Genomic DNA, 21,092 nt, shown 5'->3' on the forward strand with positions numbered 1-21,092 from the left:
ACAATGACCAGGGAGCAAGCAAAGATCACCTATCATAACCAGAACCAAGAAAATCATGACTTCAATGAGAAAAGAGAATCAACTGACACCAAGACGTTGGAATTATCCTACAAGGGGCTTTAAAACAAGTATCAAAAACATGACTCCACAGGCAATCACAAAGTCTCCTGAAATAAACGAAAATTGGGAAAAAAAATTCAGCAAAGGAGTTATAAAAGGAATCAAATATAGAACTGAAAAACAGAGTAACAGATTTTAATACTCACGAGTCTCAACAGTAAAGTAGAGAGGACAGAGGACAGAATCAGCGAACTTGCAGACAGATGAACAGAATCTACCCAATCTGAACAACAGAGAAAATATACTGAAAAAAATAAAATGGACAGAGCCTCAGGGACCTGTGGGAGAATAACAAAAGATCCAATATTCGTATCACTGGAGTCCCAGGAAAGAAAGTGAGTAGGGCTGAAACAATATTTAAGGAAATAATGGCTGAAAACTTCCCAAACACGGCAAAACATATAAACCCACTGATTTCAAGAAACTGAGTGAAACCCAAATAGGATAAACCCAAAAACTCCATGCCAAGACACAGCATAATTGAACTTATGAAAACTAAAGACAAAGAAAGTATTTTGGAGCAGCTGTAAAGAAAGAACACGTGAAGGAAAAGGGAACACCAACTCAACTGACAGTGGGTTTCTCCTCTGAGCCACAGAGGCCAGGGGGAAGTGGCACACATTACAAGTGCTTGAGGAAAAGAACTGTCAACCAGATTCCATATCTGGCAAAACTATCCTCAAGGAATGAAGGAGAAATAAAGACATTCACAGACAAAAGAAAACTTAGGAAAAAAGAAAATTGTCTCTAGAAAACCTTAAAAGAGGCTAAAGGAGGGGGCTTTCCCGGTGGCGCAGTGGTTGAGAGTCCGCCTGCCGATGCAGGGGACGCAGGTTTGTGCCCCGGTCCGGGAAGATCCCACATGCCGCGGAGCGGCTGGGCCCGTGAGCCATGGCCGCTAAGCCTGCGCATCCGGAGCCTGTGCTCCGCAACGGGAGAGGCCACAACAGTGAGAGGCCCGCGTACCGCAAAAAAAAAAAAAAAAGAGGCTAAAGGAAATTCTCCAAATAGAAAGAAAATGATTTAAAAAAAAACAAAGGTCTTCCCTGGTAGCAGAGCGGTTAAGAATCCGCCTGCCAATGCAGGAGACACGGGTTCAAGCCCTGGTCCAGGAAGATCCCACATGCCACGGAGCAACTAAGCCCATGCACCACAACTACTGAGTCTGTGCTCTAGAGCCTGTGAGCCACAACTACTGAGCCTGCGTGCCACAACTACTGAATCCCGCGCACCTAGAGCCCATGCTCCACAAGAGAAGCCACCACAATGAGAAGCCTGTGCACCACGACGAAGAGTAGCCCCCGCTCGCTGCAACTAAAGAAAGCCCACACACAGCAACGAAAACCCAACACAGCAAAAAATAAATAAATAAATTTTTTTTAAAAGGGAACTGTGAAAATGATTAAAAAAAAAAAAGGAATCTTGGAGAACCAGGAAGAAAAAATAATGTAAAGAAATGGGTAATAAGTGTAAATACAATAGACTACCCTTCTCCTGAGTTTTCTAAATTATATCTGATGACAAACAAATCTACAACACCTTCAGGTACTCAAGACAATGGTAGTATTTAAAAGTGGGGAGAGCGGGGGCTTCCCTGGTGGCGCAGTGGTTGAGAGTCCGCCTGCCGATGCGGGGGACACGGGTTTGTGCCCCGGTCCGGGAGGATCCCACATGCCGCGGAGCAGCTGGGCCCGTGAGCCATGGCCGCTAAGCCTGCGCGTCTGGAGCCTGTGCTCCACAACGGGAGAGGCCGCAGCAGTGAGAGGCACGCGTACCGCAAAAAAAAAAAAAAAAAAAAAAGTGGGGAGAGCAAAGGAACCTAAATGGAAAAAAGGTTTCCACACCTCACTCAAAATGATAAAACAATACCTGTCAACTGTTGGAAGTCACATACGTATACTGTAATACCCAGAGCAATCACTAAGATAGCTATACAGATATACCCCAAAATGAGATAAATAAATCAAGATGGAATCCTAAAAAATAGTCAAGTAATCCACAAGAAGGCCCCAAGAAACAAAACAAAACCAGGAACAACAGAAAACAAACGGAATAAATAATGTCAGACTTAAGCAGTAACAATTACATTAAATGTAAATACTCTAAATACACCGAGTAAAAGACAGAGATCGGCAGAGCAGATTAAAAAGCACAACACAAGTATATGTGGTTTATAAGCAGCTTACTTCAAATTCAACGATGTATGCAGACCGAAAGTAAAGGGATAGAGAAGGCTATACCAGGCAAACATTGTTTAAAAAAAAAAAACAGGAATAGCTATATTAATATCTGATAAAGTAGAAAGAAAATTACTAGAGACAAAGCGGGACATTACATAATAGTAAAGGGGTCAATCCACCAAGAAGACTTTACAACCCTTAATGTGTACACACCAAAGTACAGAGCCTCAGAACTCATTTGAAAAAAAAAAAAAGGACAGCGCTGTAAAGAGAAATAGACACTATAAGCATAGTGAGGGACTTAAACATCACCTATCAGAACTGACAGAATTCAGACATAAAATCAACAAGGAGAAAGATCTGAACAACACAACCAATAAACAGAATCTAACTGACCTGTGTAGAACACTCCACCCAGCAATAGAAAACACCTTTCTTCAAGTGCCCACAGAACATTCACCAAAACAGACCTTAGCCTGGGCCATAAAACAAACCTTAACAAGTTTAAAAGAACAGAAATCACACAGAGTATGCTATCCTACCATAATGGAACCAGACTAGAAATAATACCTAAAACACAGACAGGAAAATCTCAACAACTGGAAATCACACTTTTAAATAATTCATGAATCAAATAGGAAGTATCAAAGGAAATAAAGAGAGATACATAGAACTGAACGAAAATACAACATACCAACATATGTGGGATGTGGCTAAGGCAGTACCGTGTGGAAAATTTATAGCACTAAATGCTTACACTAGAAAAGAGGATAGATCTCCAATCAATAATCCAAGCCCCGGGACTTCCCTGGTGGCACAGTGGTTAAGAATCCGCCTGCCAATACAGGGGACACGAGTTCGATCCCTGGTCCGGGAAGATACCCCGTGCCAGGGAGCAACTAAGCCCGTGCGCCACAACTACTGAGCCTGCGCTCTAGAGCCCGTGTGCCACAACTACTGAAGCCCGCGCGCCTAGAGCCCGTGCTCTGAAACAAGAGAAGCCACCGCAATGAGAAGCCCCTGCACCGCAACGAAGAGTAGCCCCTGCTCGCCGCAACTAGAGAAAGCCCATGTGCAGCAACGAAGACCAAATGCAGCCAAAACACAAATAAATAAATTTATTAAAAGAAAAAAAGCTCATTATCCTTAGTCAGCAGGGAAATGCGTATCGAAATCACAATGAGCTATCACAGCCCACCCACTTGAATGGCTACTGTTTAAAACACTGACAATGCCATGTGTTGGCAAGGGTGCAGAGCAACTGCAACTCTCACGCCACACTTTGCTGGTGGGCATAAAAAATGACACAGCCACTGTGGGAACAACCGAGCGCCTAAACACACTTATATGACCCAGTAGCTCCATGGCCAGGTATTTACCCAAGACAAACGAAAACACATGCCCACACAGCCTTGAATATTCACAGCAGCTTTACTCACAGTAGACAAAACTGGAAGCGATCCGAGTGTCCATCAACAACTGAGTAAGTGTTAAATAAATAAATATGTTTAAAAACGCTACTAAGAAGTCTGCCTGCCGCAACTGAAAAAGATCCCGCGTGCCACAAAGAAGGTCCCGTGTGCCACAACTAAGACCCAACGCAGCCAAAATAAATGAATAAATAAATTTTTTTTAAAAAGTAAGTAAAACGTGGGGAGCCAAACAATGAAGACTATTACCAGCCCTAAGCGAAAAGGTCTAGACACGTGGATGGGTCTCTAAAATACTAATAAGTAAAGGAAGCTAGACCAAGAATACCTGATGTGTGACTACAGGCATGTGATACTAACCAACCTAATCTACAGTGACAGGAGCACCTCAGTGAGGCTATGGGCGGGGACTGACTGCAGGGGGCTCAAGGAAACCCTCGGAGGTGATGAAAAGGTCTTACCTTGATTGTGGCCCTGTGCACAGGGGTGTATGCATTTGTTTAAACTCATCAAACTACACTCTTAAAAACGTGTGCATTGGGCTTCCCTGGTGGCGCAGTGGTCGAGAGTCCGCCTGCCGATGCAGGGGACACCGGTTCGTGCCCCGGTCCGGGAAGATCCCCCATGCCGCGGAGCGGCTGGGCCCGTGAGCCATGGTCGCTGAGGCTGCGCGTCCGGGGCCTGTGCTCCGCAACGCGAGAGGCCACAACAGCGAGAGGCCCGCGTACCGCAAAAAAAAAAAAAAGTGTGCATTTTATTGTATGTAAAGTACATCTCAATGAAGTTCGTTTCCTCAAAGGTGCAAAATAAAATTCTTCACTGTATACCCAACAACGGGCATTAACCCATCCTACAGAGACTTCTCTAAAAAGCCAAGGTTTAATACATCTCTTCCCTCCTGAGAAATCTTCAATGGCTCCCCAATCCACATACAACAAAAAACCCCAAATTATCAGCCATTCAAGGCATTCCAAGATCTGGCCCTAGGCGTTCTGTCCAATCTACATTCATCTCACATTCATCTCAACTCTGCAGCAGCTAAGTCCACATTCCACCCCAACTAGAGCGCCATGCTCTCCCTTAGCTATGCTCTCCCTTAGCCATGCTCTTCCTTAGCTATGCTCTCCCTTAGCACTATGCTCTCCCTTAGCGCTATGCTCTCCCTTAGCTATGCTCTCCCTTAGCTATGCTCTCCCTTAGCGCCATGCTCTCCCTTAGCGCCATGCTCTCCCTTAGCTATGCTCTCCCTTAGCCATGCTCTTCCTTAGCTATGCTCTCCCTTAGCACTATGCTCTCCCTTAGCGCTATGCTCTCCCTTAGCTATGCTCTCCCTTAGCGCTATGCTCTCCCTTAGCTATGCTCTCCCTTAGCGCTATGCTCTCCCTTAGCTATGCTCTCCCTTAGCTATGCTCTCCCTTAGCGCTATGCTCTCCCTTAGCTATGCTCTCCCTTAGCGCTATGCTCTCCCTTAGCTATGCTCTTCCTTAGCTATGCTCTCCCTTAGCGCTATGCTCTCCCTTAGCTATGCTCTCCCTTAGCGCTATGCTCTCCCTTAGCTATGCTCTCCCTTAGCGCTATGCTCTCCCTTAGCTATGCTCTCCCTTAGCGCTATGCTCTCCCTTAGCCATGCTCTTCCTTAGCTATGCTCTCCCTTAGCACTATGCTCTCCCTTAGCGCTATGCTCTCCCTTAGCTATGCTCTCCCTTAGCGCTATGCTCTCCCTTAGCGCTATGCTCTCCCTTAGCGCTATGCTCTCCCTTAGCTATGCTCTCCCTTAGCTATGCTCTCCCTTAGCGCTATGCTCTCCCTTAGCTATGCTCTCCCTTAGCGCTATGCTCTCCCTTAGCCATGCTCTTCCTTAGCTATGCTCTCCCTTAGCACTATGCTCTCCCTTAGCGCTATGCTCTCCCTTAGCTATGCTCTCCCTTAGCGCTATGCTCTCCCTTAGCTATGCTCTCCCTTAGCGCTATGCTCTCCCTTAGCTATGCTCTCCCTTAGCTATGCTCTCCCTTAGCGCTATGCTCTCCCTTAGCTATGCTCTCCCTTAGCGCTATGCTCTCCCTTAGCTATGCTCTCCCTTAGCGCTATGCTCTCCCTTAGCTATGCTCTCCCTTAGCTATGCTCTCCCTTAGCACTATGCTCTCCCTTAGCTATGCTCTCCCTTAGCTATGCTCTCCCTTAGCCATGCTCTCCCTTAGCCATGCTCTCCCTTAGCTATGCTCTCCCTTAGCTATGCTCTCCCTTAGCTATGCTCTCCCTTAGCCATGCTCTTCCTTAGCCATGCTCTCCCTTAGCGCTATGCTCTCCCTTAGCTACGCTCTCCCTTAGCTACGCTCTCCCTTAGCGCTATGCTCTCCCTTAGCGCTATGCTCTCCCTTAGCTATGCTCTCCCTTAGCTATGCTCTCCCTTAGCGCTATGCTCTCCCTTAGCGCTATGCTCTCCCTTAGCGCTATGCTCTCCCTTAGCTATGCTCTCCCTTAGCTATGCTCTCCCTTAGCGCTATGCTCTCCCTTAGCGCTATGCTCTCCCTTAGCTACGCTCTCCCTTAGCTATGCTCTCCCTTAGCGCTATGCTCTCCCTTAGCTATGCTCTCCCTTAGCGCTATGCTCTCCCTTAGCTACGCTCTCCCTTAGCTATGCTCTCCCTTAGCTATACTCTCCCTTAGCGCTATGCTCTCCCTTAGCGCTATGCTCTCCCTTAGCGCTATGCTCTCCCTTAGCTACGCTCTCCCTTACGCTATGCTCTCCCTTAGCGCTATGCTCTCCCTTAGCTACGCTCTCCCTTAGCCTGGAGGACGCAGCACTCTCCCCGCCTTCCTTGTCCCGGTTCTCTGTTCCCTCACCTTCACTCGGTTCCGCACACTCAGCTTTACCTTCTTGAATGGAACATTCCAGATTCCCTCAGGGGAGTTTCTCACCCTCCCTTACCTGCTCTGCCAGAGCACTTGCTCCTCTCTCAGGCACTAGTCTCCTTGGCCTTGCATCACAGGTCTACGTTTGCAAGGCCACGGCCAGCACCCCGTGAGCCCTGAGAAGCTGAGGACCCCACAGGCCACAACATACTGTTCAGCTGAACTGATTCAAGTTTACTTTTGCCTGAGTTTGAAATAACTGGAGGACAGTGACTGAGGGATATTTAAGTGAACTAGTTAGCGTGGACAATAAGAAAGAGAGGGCTAGGCGAGGGAACACGAAAGAAATCAGAAACAGAAATAAAACTCAAAGATCACCTCTCTCTATGTGACAACAAAGCCATGAAAGTAGGAAAGCTCCAGGGAATAAAGACTATAAATATTCCCGTCAAGGGCGCCACAGGCTCCAGGTGGCCTCCCAGCTGACCCTTCCGCGTGCACGCCCACTTGCCAGCCCACCTCGTCATCAGCCCAGTCTCGACGACTCCGCTTTCCTAGTATCTGTTGGCTCAACCCACCTTCCTAATTCCCACTGCCGACAAGCTGGCCAAGACCTTGGTTCTTCAAGCCAAAGCGACATCAGCTCTGCAATGGACTTAACGGGTGTGTCCCCCAAAATTCATGTAATGAAACCTAACCCCCAAGGTGAAGAAAGTATTAGGAGATGGGGCTTTGGGAAGGCGATTAGGTCATGAGGGTGGAGCCCTCATGAATGGGATCTGAGCCCATGTAATGAAGCTCTCTCACCCTTTCTGCCATGAGGGCGCAGTGAGAAGACGGCCGTCTACAAATCAGGAAGCAGGCTCTCACCAGACACCGAATCTACCGGCACCCTGACCTTGAACTTCCACCCTCCAAAATCATGAGAAAAATGTCTGTTGTTCTTAAGCCACCCAGTCTCTGATATCTTGTTACAGCGGCCTCAACGGGCTAAGACGAGCTCCTGGATACTCCACTGACTACAGCCTCTTCCCACTCTAACCTGCTAGAAGAACCTTGCCAGGCTGTCTCTCATCCCATCACCACCCTACGCGAAAACCTCCCGAGGCATACATCGTGAAAGAACTCGCTAGCCAGCCTGCAACACCGTGAACAATCTGGCCCTCACTATTTTCCAAACTAATCACCTACTATTTCGGTCCACAAATCCTCTGTCACAACAAGGTTAATCGACTCAGGGCCCAAGAACTCTCCTTCCTCTGCACGGAACCTGCCAGATGCGCTCTGCTCTACTCTTGGGGGTGGTGTTCCAAATATCAGGCACCCTTCAAAGCCCGTCTCCCCACGGAGCCTCCCCAGGCAGCCCTCCCACAGCGACCACTGCCCCCTGCCTGCAGCCCTGGCCCCTGTGTGCCCACCTGACAGTTCCATATTCTACCTCAAGACAGCCCGTGGACTAATGCCATGCCGCCATTTTTCAGTCCTTGCATTATTTCATTTTCCTTTGTATGTGTCAATAATTCATGTGACTTTTAAGCAACTAAAGAGATAACATCATACAACTTCATATGCACATGACAGCTATGACTGGCTGCATGAACGTAATATTGGCTCCATCCTGGTCACCATGTGATTAGATGAAAAATGACAGCAATCTGAGTTTTTCAACAGTTGAAGTAGGAAGTAGAACAGGAGATTGGTACATACAATGGTGATACAGCCGCCAAAAAACCAATAGCAGAAGCCTATAAGCTATCAGGAGGATAAACGTAATACAGAGAAAATATTAAGGGCTTTTTGTAAGAATACTTCCACAAATTTAACATCCTGAAGCACAACAGTGGCCGACCCTTTTGAGGGTCGCTCAGATTCAAAGTCTGAACTTAAAGACAGATTTACATTCCTTGGCTAATATTCAATTTGTGGCATCAGGACAGGAAACGGAACTTGTACAAACTGCCATAGCTTTAGAAATGAAAATTGATCCATGTACGGCCACCAGGACAGAAATCTTTCTATTCCACCTGTTTCAAAGACATTTCCAACTCTATCACCAATCTGACAAGTATGTGAGCACTGACTCTGTCCTGCAGACATGGCACTAAATGGGATAACCCTAACCCCTGACCTCACAGACACCAGGCAGTTCTCAGCACACCCAAGCAGAGCGGAAGGTCAGGCTACAATGCCAGCCAGCGATCTGACCCCCACAGTACCTAGTACCACTGAGCAGATGCACCCAGGCTGCTCTGTAAGCTCCCAACTAAGCAGCACTCAAATCCCATGCTAAGGGGCTTCCCTGGTGGCGCAGTGGTTTAGAGTCCGCCTGCCGATGCAGGGGACACGGGTTCGTGCCCCGGTCCGGGAGGATCCCACACGCCGCGGAGCGGCTGGGCCCGTGAGCCATGGCCACTGAGCCTGCGTGTCCGGAGCCTGTGCTCCGCAACGGGAGAGGCCACAGCAGTGAGAGGCCCGCGTACCACAAAAAAAAGAAAAAAATCCCGTGCTAAAAACAAAAGACTATTAAAATATAAAATCTAACTCAATAACCAATAATCTGAGCAAATCATCACATCAAAGAAACTTGCCAACGTGCTTACGAACGAGGGCCTCCCCACCAAGACTCGAGCAGCCACTGGTCCCCCGCTAGTCCAGGGGCGAGAGCAGTGGCCGATTTCATTACCAGTTCTGGGCCGGGAGAGGAGTGCTGAGCACGTGCTCCCTTTTAGCCAAACATCAGACAACAAAGGAAGGTGGTGACCCCCTGGAGTTGACAACGAAGGGATTTTGCTCCTAATATCAATTAAGCAAACAGAGAGCCCGAGCTGTCCTTGTGGTCTAAGTAATGAGACAGCCGGCGGTGGCTTGGTTACAAATACCCCGCCCATGGCTGCACAGATTTCCCCTCCCACAACGCGGTTTCCAAATCAGTGGTTTAATTAACAAGATTGTGGAAGGACAAGAGTGTCCACCCCTCACTAGCAGTGGGCTCCGGACAGCCCTGTGGCCCCTCTCAATCCCAGCTGACTGCTGGTAAAAAGGGAAGGGTAACCCTGGTGGCCCCTACGGTCCAGTCTGGCGTGGTTCAGGGCAGGGCAGCTCAGCTCGTGGTGAGTTGCAACTTGGTTTCCAGGGCTCCTCAGAGGGCGAAATGACCACCACTGAGCTACACAGCAACACACTTGCGAGGAGCCGAGTGCCTTCTAGTACTTTCCCTGGGTCACTTTTTCAACATTGTCCTTGGGAGATAACAAAAGCTATTACTCCCCCACTGTCCCTGAAACCAAGGCCCAAATACCTTTAGGTTTCCTGAGGTCATGGACTAAAATCAAAGGCCAGGAATGCAGTAGCTCCAGTCCAGCACTCCATTCTGTAAAATAAACTTCCAAGTCACACCTGTAAACTTTACCAATTAACTACAACTTTCACCCAAAAGGACGTCACAAAAATATTCCAGCTAAGCAGGTTCTACTACTTCTTACTGACACTTTTAAGTGAACAACTTTCCACATATCCAATATATTATTTCTGAAGAAATAATTAAAACACTGTCCACGAAACAAGAGTTAACCCAAAAAAGAGGAGAAGAATCTAAAAATAAAAGCACAAGCTGGCCCACAGTTCTTGGCTGTGGCACCAGATGCAGAAAACTGGAGGAAACGTTTCTGTACAACCATATGCCTCCTCCAGGCCTGGCCAAGGGTGAGCTCCTGAGCCCCCCCACTTACTCCAAATGGCAGACGGTGGCCTTGGGGACACAGAGAGAGTCCCAAAAGGCAAACGCAAAACAAGGCAGCCTCAGAGCACCTAGCCCTAGAGCGTCCGCATGCTTTCAGTTCCTATACAAACAGGGCTGGGTTTCATTTAGCTACCTGATGAACAACCGTGTAACAAGTAAAGATTTAAGCCACTTCCACCATCATGCCCACCAAAAGCTGATTTACAATTAAAGCATGCAGACTGAAACTGCCACGTCTAGTTAACTGAAAGCTAAGCTGGAGACGCACGTGGAGACGTCCAGAAGACGAAACAAAGACCAGGCCCCTGGGTTAGGAAGAGCTCTGGGGGCAAAGATCCACGCTATCCTAACAAAACCCCCTCCCCAACCTGTCTCCTGAAAGACAGCACCCCACGCTGGGTAGCAGGGAACCTCCCACCCAGGCTGTGACGCCCCGCGCCCACTAAATAGAATAAATCACTTCAGCTGAGCCCAGGCGAGTCTTCTCCGTCATCTGAAATGGGATCACCCAAATTTGTAAATTTAAAGAGCAGCTCTCAGTTAGAAAAAAAATTACACCGGCTCCCCTTCCTGAAGCAAGGTACAGAATGGAAAAGCATCCTCATTTTGCAAAACTGACTGGAGAGCAGACCTCCTGAGGTCAGTTTGATGAGCACAACCCAGCCAAGGGATGGGCAACGTGCAGCCCAGCCTTAGAGCCTCAGACAGCCTCTCGTCTCCTGCAGCTCCTGCCCACGTTCTGTTCTATAAATACACACCTTCAGTCATTTCAAAACTTTAAAGCCAATTTTAATATCAGCTTTTGAATTAGTTATCTGAAGAGTCAACAAGTATTAAAGAGTGACTTGGTACTGGAAATAAAACCCGACTAATCCAACAGTGACACTGAAAGAGATGCATATTTATTGCCAGAGAGCTGACAAGTCCCATGCTGAATGCCAAAGCTAAATGCAACAAGATAAAAATGCATTCACTGAGCTTAAGAAATTGGAAAGCAAACAACGAGAGGGCTTTTTAAAAGCATCTGTGTCTATATAGCATTCAGTACCAGAACCTTAGCCACCTCCATATGCAAAAATCTTAAAAATACACACAGGAGTGAAACTTTGCACATGTGCCCCAAGAGCCATGCCCAAGAACGCACTGTGCTTAAGAGCAGAGAACTGGAACCCAGCCAGCGCCCAGAAACGGTGAACAGGCTTCCTGTGAAATACTACACAGCACTGGAAAAGCAAGACGGGGAAGATGGAAGGAAGCTAGGAAGAATCCAAGAACCTGATGAGAATAAAGCGGTCGCCATGACAGGTGCAAAAACACGTAAAACGAAACCGCAAGAGTTTAGCGATGTAAACAAATGTGCTGAAATATAAAGGAAAGCAAACCGACAGCCAACACGAGACATGAGGTGGGTGTAAGGGGAGGCCACGGAGTTGGGACAGCCGCACACTGCCCTGCGAAGCTCAACCGTCACAGCCTTTTCCTTAAACTGGCCGCTCCATACTTGAGCGGCCGCTCCGGGATGACTCGTTCACTGTCCCTAACTCTAAAACTTCATACGTGCTTTTCATCAATTCTGTATTTTCCCAAAAATCACTGTTTCCCCATCACACTACGTGGAACTGGATAAAGCTCGGTGGAAGTATAAAAAAGAACTGTAACACTGAAATCTACAAAATAAAGGGGGAAACTCTCCTTGCACGCTATAAAACCAACTTCAAATGAGGCGCTGCATTCAATCCCTAGGACTTGCAGGGCGTGTTTATCCTCATGACGAGTCCATCCACAGCACAGGCCACTCCAACCGGTGAGATCCTGTCACCGGGAAACGCCCGCTCAGCAAGTTTTCAAAACCAGTCAACCAGATTCTCTTCTGAAACGGCTCTCTCTCCACTTCGGTCTCACTCTACAAACAGGAGCGTTTTCACCAGAATAGAGGCAATTTTTAAACAAATGCTTCAAATTTAAAGATTCCACGGCACTCAATTTTGTACCGGAAACGAAGCACCTGAAATTAATCAAAGACAGCCTTCGGAGCCAAGCAATCACGAGAATCACTTGGTCTGTAAGATTCCAAGAGCCGGAAATCGGAGCGTCTTAATCCACTAAACATATTAGGGCCTGACCATAACAAGGTTATCTAGTTCTTCGAAACAGGAATCAACCGAAGGTAATGATTCGGATGAAACCCTACCCATTTAAAAGGAATGCTCGTTAGGGAATTCCACACCTGACATTTGGTAAGAATCGGGAAAGGCCGGGGCCAAGGGTTTCTGCCCTGGACTCCCGCCCGACCCGCCCGAACAGGAGAGGTTCCGCCCGCGAGCGCAGGGGAGCGCCGATCCCTGGCCGCACCTGCAGGACCCGCGCGCCCCCCGACGCGAGCGCAGAGCGCACCGGGCCAGCCCGCGCCTCCGCGCCCCGCACGCCGGGGACACTGCACAAAGGCCCGGCCCCTCCCCCGCGCCCCCGGCCCACCTCGGCCATAGGCCTTGGCGCAGATCCACTGCAGGTTGGCGGCGATCTTGGCCCGCGCCGGGTCGTAGCGGTCCAGCGGCACGATGTCCACGGCGCCGTCGGGCGCGGCCTCCATCCTCCTCCAGCCCTCCCCGATCGGGCAGCCGCCCGCGTCCACCATCTGCACACAAAAGGGCCGCTGCAGCGCCGGCCGCGCCGGACCGGGCGGGACAAAGGCGCCGCGCCCCTCGCCGCGCCCGGGACCCGCGTGGGGCCGCGGGGCACCGACCGCCCGCGCCCCCCGCGCCCCGCCGCCGCCCGGCTCGCGTCCCCGCCGCCTCACCTCAGAGCCGCCGCCGTCGCCGCCGCCGCGGGTGTTGCTGCTGCATGCTGCGCGGCCGAGCCGGGGCCCGCGGGGCCGGGGGGCGGCGAGCCAGGGGGCGCGGGCCGAGGCCTCGGGCCGGGGCTGGGGGCGCGTGCGCGGAGCCGTAGGCGGCGGCGGCGGCGGCTAAGGAGGTGGCCAACCGGCGGGAGCGCGCGCGCCGCCGAAGCCGGCGCAGGCGCAGTGGGTGCGGCTCCAGCCCGCGCCCGTCCCGCCCCCTTCCGCAGGCGCAGTGGGCGCCGGCCCGCGCTCGCCCCGCCCCCTTCCGCAGGCGCAGTGGGTGCCGCCCGAGGCCCGTCCCCTTTCCGCGGGCGCGGGCGCGGGGCCGCGCGCGGGCGGCGCGGGCGGACAGGCCCCGGCGGCTCCCGCAGCATCTCTTTGTCTGGGCCGCGCCTCCCCCTCCCCGGCGTTGGGTTGTCCGGACCACTGGCCCCCAGCCGCCGCCCGACGGGCCGAGCGCCTGTGCAGGCCGACCGCGACCCTCCACCCCACAACAGCCCCGGGGGTTCCCCCTCCCGGAGCGCAGCGCTGGGAGGCCGGGGGCGCCTCACCCCATAGCGGCCCTCGGTGCCTAGAGACCCACACACACAAGTAACCCAGAGAGCCTGGGGCGCCTCCTACCATAGGGACTGGGAGCCCGGGGACCCCACCCGGAGAGCCGCCTCCGGAATACCCCTCCCCACGCAGCACTGGAGGCCAAGGAGACCCCCTCCACCTGCAGCGTGTAGAGTCTGCCGGGATCACCTGTGCCCGGGCGCGCCCCGAGTGGGCACTAACCATGGTCTCCAGGGCCTGGTCCAGGGAAGGTGGGCGTCTGGACACCCGAGACAAACTGCAGCGTCCTCACCCCTGAGAGTAGCCATGGGGACGGGCCTCTGGCACATCCTCCAAAAGGGGCTGGCTTCGTCCTGACAAAGTCACCACCACGGGAACTGTATCGGGCTAATAATTATAATAACACCGTGAAACCTCCTGTGTAAGTGAGGCTTCTGAAGACCTCACAGCCAAACTAAGACAGGGCGACTCACTCCTGTGCCATACGCCAGGGTCCAGGGACCCAAGGCCTGGAGGACAGCAGGAAGAAATGGTTTCCCATGAGTAAGGGGCCCTGGGAGTGAAGGTCACAGCTGCTCCCAGCCTCCAGCGGTTTTTAAGGTGCTACCAACTTCCACTTCACCCAGCATCCTAAATCAGGTTATCAAGCGACGTAAGCTCCGAGGACTCAGCCTGTCATCCACGAACACTTATTCCTGTGCAGGCATGAGCCTCACTCTGGCTCACAGCAGAGAACAAAACACAAATCCCGGCCCGCCCCACCGCCACCCCCCCCCCCCGCCCCAGGGAGCTGAGGTCTAGCGGAGAATGTGACTGCGTGTGTAGGACATGAGGTGGTGAAAGGGTAACGGGTCTGGGGGGCAGGCAGGCAAGGAAAACCGTAAGGGGGCACTTGAGCAAAGACCTGCAGGAAGTGAGGGGCAAGCAGGAGCGTGTACCCGGGGCAGCTGCGGTCTGGGCAGGGGGTACAGCAGGCACAGGGACTCTGAGACGAGAGTGCAGGGAGGCACTGAATCCGGAACCTAGGATCCAGAGACACTGGTAGGAAAGGGGCGCAGGGGCGGAGAGGCAGTGGCGCATCCTGCACAGTAAGACCCTTGACCTGTTCTCTGAGTGAGATGGGAAGCCACGGAGGAACTCTGAACACGGGGAGGAAGGATGTGACTGACCCTTTAGAGGGATCATTCTGTTTCCTGGGTGAAGAATAGGTGGTAGGAAGGACGAGGAAGGAAGACCATCCCCTGACAGGTGGGGTACGGAGTTCCTAGAAAGAAGGGGTGGAGGGCAACTCCAGGGGTTTTTATTGATCTTGACTTTGTTTCCCGCAACCTTATTAGTTGTAACAATTTGGGGGAGGATCAATCAGGATTATCTACATATGAGATCGTGTCTAGAGATAGTTGTACCTCTTCCTTTTCAGCTGAATCTTTTATTCTTCTCATCTAATTCCCTGGGAGAACCTCCACCACAACGTTAAATAGAAGTAGCAGAGTAGACATCTTTGTCTTGTTTCTGCTGTTAGAAAAGCATCCAGTCTTTCACCACGGAGTATGTATGATGTTAACTCTGGGGGGTTTGTATTTATCAGGTTGAGGACGTTCCCATCTATTCCTATTTTGTTGAGTGTTTTTATCATGAAAGGGTGTTGGATTTCAGCAAATGCTTCTCGTGTGTGTGACTATTGAGATGATCATGTGTGCTACTTTTACTCATTCTATTAATGTAGTATATTACATTAATGATTTTCAGATATTGAACCAGCCTTGAATTCATGGGATAAATCCTCTTGGTCATAGCATATAATTTTTTTTCAAGTTTGGCAAATCATTTTTTGGAACTTTACTGAGATTAAATAAATGACATATAATATTGTGGAAGTTTAAGGTGTGCAATGTGATCATTTGCTCTAGGTGTAGGTGTGTACTGTGAAATGATTACCACAATAAGTTTAGTTAACACATCCATCACCTCACCTAGTTACCTTTGTGTATGGGAATTTTTTATGGTTCCATATGAATTTTAGGATTGTTTTTTTCTCCTTCTGAGAAAAATGTCATTGGAATTTTGATAGGGATCACATTGAATCTACAGATGGCTTTGAGTTGGGTGGACATTTTAACAGTATGAATTCTTCTGATCCATGAACACAAGATGTCTTTACATTTATTTGTGTCTTCAGTTTCTGTCATCAGTGTCTTATAGTTTTCAGTGTACAGATTGTTAACTGCCTTAAATTTATTCCTAAGTATTTTATTGTTTTTGATGCTATTGTAAAAGGGATCGATTTCCTCTTTTCTTTTTCGGATAGTTTGTTGTTAGTGTACAGAAATGCAACTACTTTTTGAATGTTAATTTTGTGTCCTGCAACTTTACCGAATTTGTTTGTTAGTTCCAACAGTTTTTTGGTGGAATCGTTGGGGTTTTCTATATATAAGGTCATGTCATCTGGAAACAGACAATGTTACTTCTTCCTTTCCAATTTGTATGTCCTTTATTTCTATTTCTTGCCAAATGGTTCTGGCTAGGACTTCCAGTACTAGGCTGAATAGGACTGGTGAGAGTGGGTAACTTTGTCTTGTTTCTGGTCTTAAAAGGAAAGCTTTCAACCTTTCACCACTGAGTATGATGCTAGCTGTGATTGTCATATGTGCCGTTTATTATGTTGACTTAAATTCCTTCTATACCCAATTTGTGGAGATCTTAACATGAAAGTCTGTTGAATTTCATCAAATGCGCTTTTTTTGCATCTATTGAGATACTCATATAAGTTTTATCTTTTATTCCATTCATACATTTATTGATTTATGTATATTGAACCATCCTTGTATCCCAGGGATGAATCCCACTTGATGATGGTGTATGATCCTTTAATGTGCTATTGTCAGTCTTTTGTTGAGATTTTTTACATCTATACTCTTCAAGGATATTGGCCTGTAGTTTTCTTTTCTTGTAATGTCCTTATTTGGCTTTGTTATCAAGGTAATGCTGGCCTTGTAAAATGAGTTTAGGAGTATTCACCCCTCTAAAAATTTTTGGAGGAATTTGAAAAGGATTGGCATTGATTCTTCTTTAAACGTTTGGTAGCATCCATTGATGAAACCATCTGGTCCTGGGCTTTTCTCTGTTGGGAGATGTTTGATGACTTATTCAATCTCTAGTCATTATTGGTTTATTTCGATTTTCTGTTTCTTCATGATTCAGTCTTGGTATGCTGTATGTTTCTAGGAATTTATTCCTTCTAGGCTATCCAGTTTGTTGGAGCATAATTGCGGTGTATTTCTCTGGTATCTGTTGTAATGTCTCTTCTTTTTTTTTTTTTTTTTTGTGGTACGCGGGCCTCTCACTGTTGTGGCCTCTCCCGCCGCGGAGCACAGGCTCCGGACGCGCAGGCTCAGCGGCCATGGATCATGGGCCCAGCTGCTCCGCGGCATGTGGGATCTTCCCGGACCGGGGCACGAACCCGTGCCCCCTGCATCAGCAGGCGGACTCTCAACCACTGTGCCGCCAGGGAAGCCCTCTTCTTTCACTTACGCTTTTGTTGATTTGAGTCCTCTTTTTTTCTTGGTTAGTCTAGCAAAAGTCTTGTCAATTTTGTTTATTTTCAAAAAACCAACTCCTAGCTTTGGTGATTTTTTCCTATTGTTTTCTAGTCTCTAATTTCACTTATTTCTGCTCTAACCATTGACCCACCAGCTCAGAGCGTGAGGGCATGGGGCCACCCCTGGGTCCCTCAGAATCCACCCCAGAGAGAAAGATGGAAACTCCCTCCAGCACCAGGGCCCTCGGGCTGGCTGCCCTGACCCACCTTCTCCCAAACTCTGCTTCTGTGGCTCCTCCCTCCTCCACTCCAGCTGACCCAAAGGCCCTTCCACCCCCACAGAAACAAAAATGACCATCCTTGGGGGTTACACCTTCTGATTTCTGTTTTTTTGCCTACTTTTCCCCCAAGGCCCTCACAAGCCCCAAGCTCCCCTCACTTTTCTTTATTTACACTGATTCCCCAGGTGCCCTCCAAGTTGCCCCCATGCACACACTTAGTGGAATGTCAGCTATATTCAGGGAATGTGGAGTGCAGGGTAGGAAGCGGACCAGCAGCCTGATTCTAGAGCTAGGGCCTAAGACGCGATGGCCAGGTGAAGGTAGTGACCACGTTATGCTGAGTCCCTGAAAACTCAGTTTGAAGAAAAGGCAAATTTAACCCTTTTATTGACTTGGCAGCTGCCTCTTCTTTACAGAAATAAAATAATGACATCTTTCTGGCTTTAGTTTCAATTCCATAAAATCTAACGGATTTCGGTTTTCCCACAATGTACACAGACAAGAAGTCTCCTTGAAATCAAGCGATGTGTGGAGTGTGTAGGATTCTGACAGCCATCTACTGAGTTCACACTCATTGCAGGGAAGACAGTGCTTCCGTGGCCTGGCAGTGCTGTCCCCAAAGGATGGGCAGGTCAGCCCTGCCCAAATAAGGCCGGACATCAGTGCCAACACATGGAGAAGAGAGCCATGGATGCCACCGGCCAGCGTCCTGCTCATCACTAATCCAGTGACAACAGCTGTCAGACCCAGGCTAGAGCTGCTCATTTAAGGCATCAGTAAAGAAGCATGTGTATGACTACCACAATTTTTAAAATATTTTAATAGTAATGTTTCAAGACAGTTGATTTCCATTTTCATCTCATGGTATGTGCTAGAAGGGGTTAGCTGAGAAGGGGTCCGTGGGCTTCACCAGATTACCCACCGGGTGCCTGGTACAGAAAAGCTTAGCGGTGGGTCACCTGCAGCCGGAGGGGGACAGGGGTCCTGGGGAGGCGTCCCAGCCTCAGAGCCCCAGGGTGTCACACGCCGTGCACACACCTGCTCAGAGTAGCTGTGTTCACAGTAGCCAAAAGGCAGAAATGGCTTAGATGCCCCTCAGCAGGTGGGTGGATAGAAAAAATGCGGTGCATCTGCACAATGGAATGTTATTCAGCCATAAAAGGAAGCCCTGACAGACGCTACAACATGGATGAACCTTAAAAACATGATGCTGAGTGAGAGAAGCCAGACAAAAAAGGCCACAGAGTGTGTGATTCTGAAACCGAGCAGGACCCTGTGGGGCTCCTGGGCATGGAAGCCTTTCTATGGCCCCTGTTTCTTGTTTGTAGGGAATAGGCTTCAGCCTCCGCGACCTTCCCTGAGTTCCAAAGGGCAGATTCAAACACTTGCTAATCAGGGAAGGGAGGGGATGCAGAGACAAGGGAGGAACAGTCAAGAAACAACAGTGCAGCCTCGGGGCAGGTCCTGGTTCCACCTCAAGGGACACACATAACAGTATCTCTGAGCTCTTCTGCAGAACTAAAACCCCCAACAAATGGAAGATGCTAACTAGTTGAGGAAGCATTCCTCATTCCAGAGAGAAGGTCACAGTTTGAGAACCTCGAGACCCACAGAAGCTCATTAGGAGACCCCCTGAGGCCCTGCACACACCCGATGCTTCCGCAACCCCGCCCTTGAACCACTGCTCTAAAACGCCTCACCAAATCCCCCCCGGGTTGGGACACACAGTTTTGAGAGGCATGAGCCGACTGTGTCCCCCTTCGCCTGGCAAAGCAATACAGCTCTTCTTTTCTACTTCACCCCAAACTCTGTCTCTGAGATTCAAATCAGCACCAGTGCACAGTTCCATTAATGTGAAACGTCTGGATCAGGCAAACACGGAGACAGAATGCAGAAGGTAGGGGCTGGGGGGAGGGGAGCGAGTGTGAACAAGTGGTGTTTATTTTGAGGCTGATCCTGGAAATAGGTAACGGTGATGGTCACACAGCTCTGTGATGAGCTAAAAACCACTGAACTGTACACTTTGAAAGAGTGACTTTTATGATGTGGGAATTAGATCTCAGTAGAAAAATTGTTTGAAAACAGGCAAAACTGACCCCGGTGCCAGTCGGGGAGGGGAGGTGGCTGGGGGCGCTAGAGGGCCTTCCAGGGGCCCCTGTGTCCCGTGCCTTGGCCTGGATGGCGGGCGCCCGGCTGCATTCACTCTGGGGTAGCCACCAAGCTGCAGATGTATGGTTAGAAGCTTGTCTGCGTGGAGGTTAGTATTTCAGTTAAAAAATTAAAAAGCAAAAATGCCATCACAGAACTGAGTTCTGTCTTCATTTTAACATACTTGAGGTCAAAGGTGCAGTTTTGTTGGGGCTTCCCTGGCGGTCCAGTGGTTAAGGCTCAGTGCTTCCATTGCAGGGGCATGGGTTCGATCCCTGGTCGGGGAACTAAGGTCCCACAAGCCGTGCAGTGCAGCCAAAAAAAAGGTGCAGTTTTGCTTGTTTCCTGACCCCCAAAACCAGGGTGGACCCCCAAGTTCATTCCCGGGCACTTGGACTTTCTTCGTGGTGACACAAACTTCTCTCATTGTTGCTGCTTCACTGTCTTTTTCTTGGGGGGGGGCGGGGGGGCATGCTCGCAGTTGGGGGCAGGTCCGACCCACTTGGCCCTGCTGCCTGCCCAGCCCTTGAACGATCTGGGCAAAAGCAGCGTGCCATCCGTCAGCACGGTGCACGTGCCACTTCTGAGTGTAAGTTTTACTTCAATAAGAGGGGAAAAAAAGGAACGGAATTTTAAATATCCTTCATTGTTAAATTTAAATATCCTTCATTGATATTCTCGGCACAAACCTGAAACATGAAACAAAAATGAGAAAATTAACGACGCCTAGAGCCCAGATGGTCTGCGGGGCGGCCGGGGAGCCCTGTGTGAAGGGCAGCAGTGGACTGGGCCATGGAGCGCAGGGCTGGTCCAGGCTGGTGTTCAGGCTGCTGGTTCCAAAGTGGCAGAATTTGGACTTCAGAGCTGCTGTCGAGGACATCCTGTCTCACCAGGCATCTCGTCTAGCCCATCCGCCTAGAACCCTCCGGGGCAGCGGCAGCCAGTGTGCCTGGTCCTATCGTCTAAACGTGATTTCGGTGCAATGAGAGCTGACTGACAGGGAGGAAAACTGAACACCAAGTCACACGTCCAGCTGCAGGTGGTCCTCACAGCCGGCTGGGACACTCGGGCCTGAGGAAGTGCTGCCCCCTGAGCCGGGCGCTGTCGCAGGGGCAGCCAGGGCCATCAGCGGCCCCTCCGGCCATCTGTGGACGAATGTCAGATGTAATCAAATATCGAAACCACATTCCCACTCCGATGCCGAGGTGTGGTGACAGGTGCGAGGAGGTCTGGCCGGTGCAGGCAGGATGCATCTGGGTCATCCTCAGCTGGACACAGAGGGGCCTCCCAGGGGGAACCCCCTGTTGGCCCATATGAGAGACACCACCTGCACCGGGGCCCCTCTGACAGAGAGACCTGAGCCCCCCAACGCCTCCTCCCTGGACCAGAGGGCTCTGCGGGTGGTGCCGGGTG

At 50.0% G+C, this 21,092-nt stretch overlaps 1 protein-coding gene across 4 annotated transcripts in view; it reads right to left on the reverse strand.

Annotated features, from left to right (window-relative positions):
* CAMSAP1 (calmodulin regulated spectrin associated protein 1) overlaps nt 1–13,317 on the reverse strand; it is a 57,106-nt gene extending 43,789 nt beyond the window's left edge. For 3 of the 4 annotated variants that reach the window (XM_089914001.1, XM_022578172.3, XM_030761560.2), the window contains exons 1-2: nt 13,119–13,213; nt 12,797–12,956 (exon numbers count right to left, since the gene is read on the reverse strand). In XM_089914001.1, coding sequence (XP_089770127.1) covers nt 12,797–12,956 — 160 coding nt within the window. In that variant the 5' untranslated portion in view covers nt 13,119–13,213. Of the gene's footprint in view, nt 1–12,796; nt 12,957–13,118 lie in introns of all 4 variants that reach the window. The other variant, XM_089914000.1, reaches the window with a different exon arrangement.
* Between the last annotated feature and the right edge of the window lie 7,775 nt (nt 13,318–21,092).

The sequence above is a fragment of the Delphinapterus leucas genome, chromosome 6 (assembly GCF_059928025.1).
Source record: "Delphinapterus leucas isolate spDelLeu-1000000601 "Yukka" chromosome 6, BTC_Dleu_Yukka2, whole genome shotgun sequence".
Taxonomy (NCBI): Eukaryota; Metazoa; Chordata; class Mammalia; order Artiodactyla; family Monodontidae; genus Delphinapterus; species Delphinapterus leucas.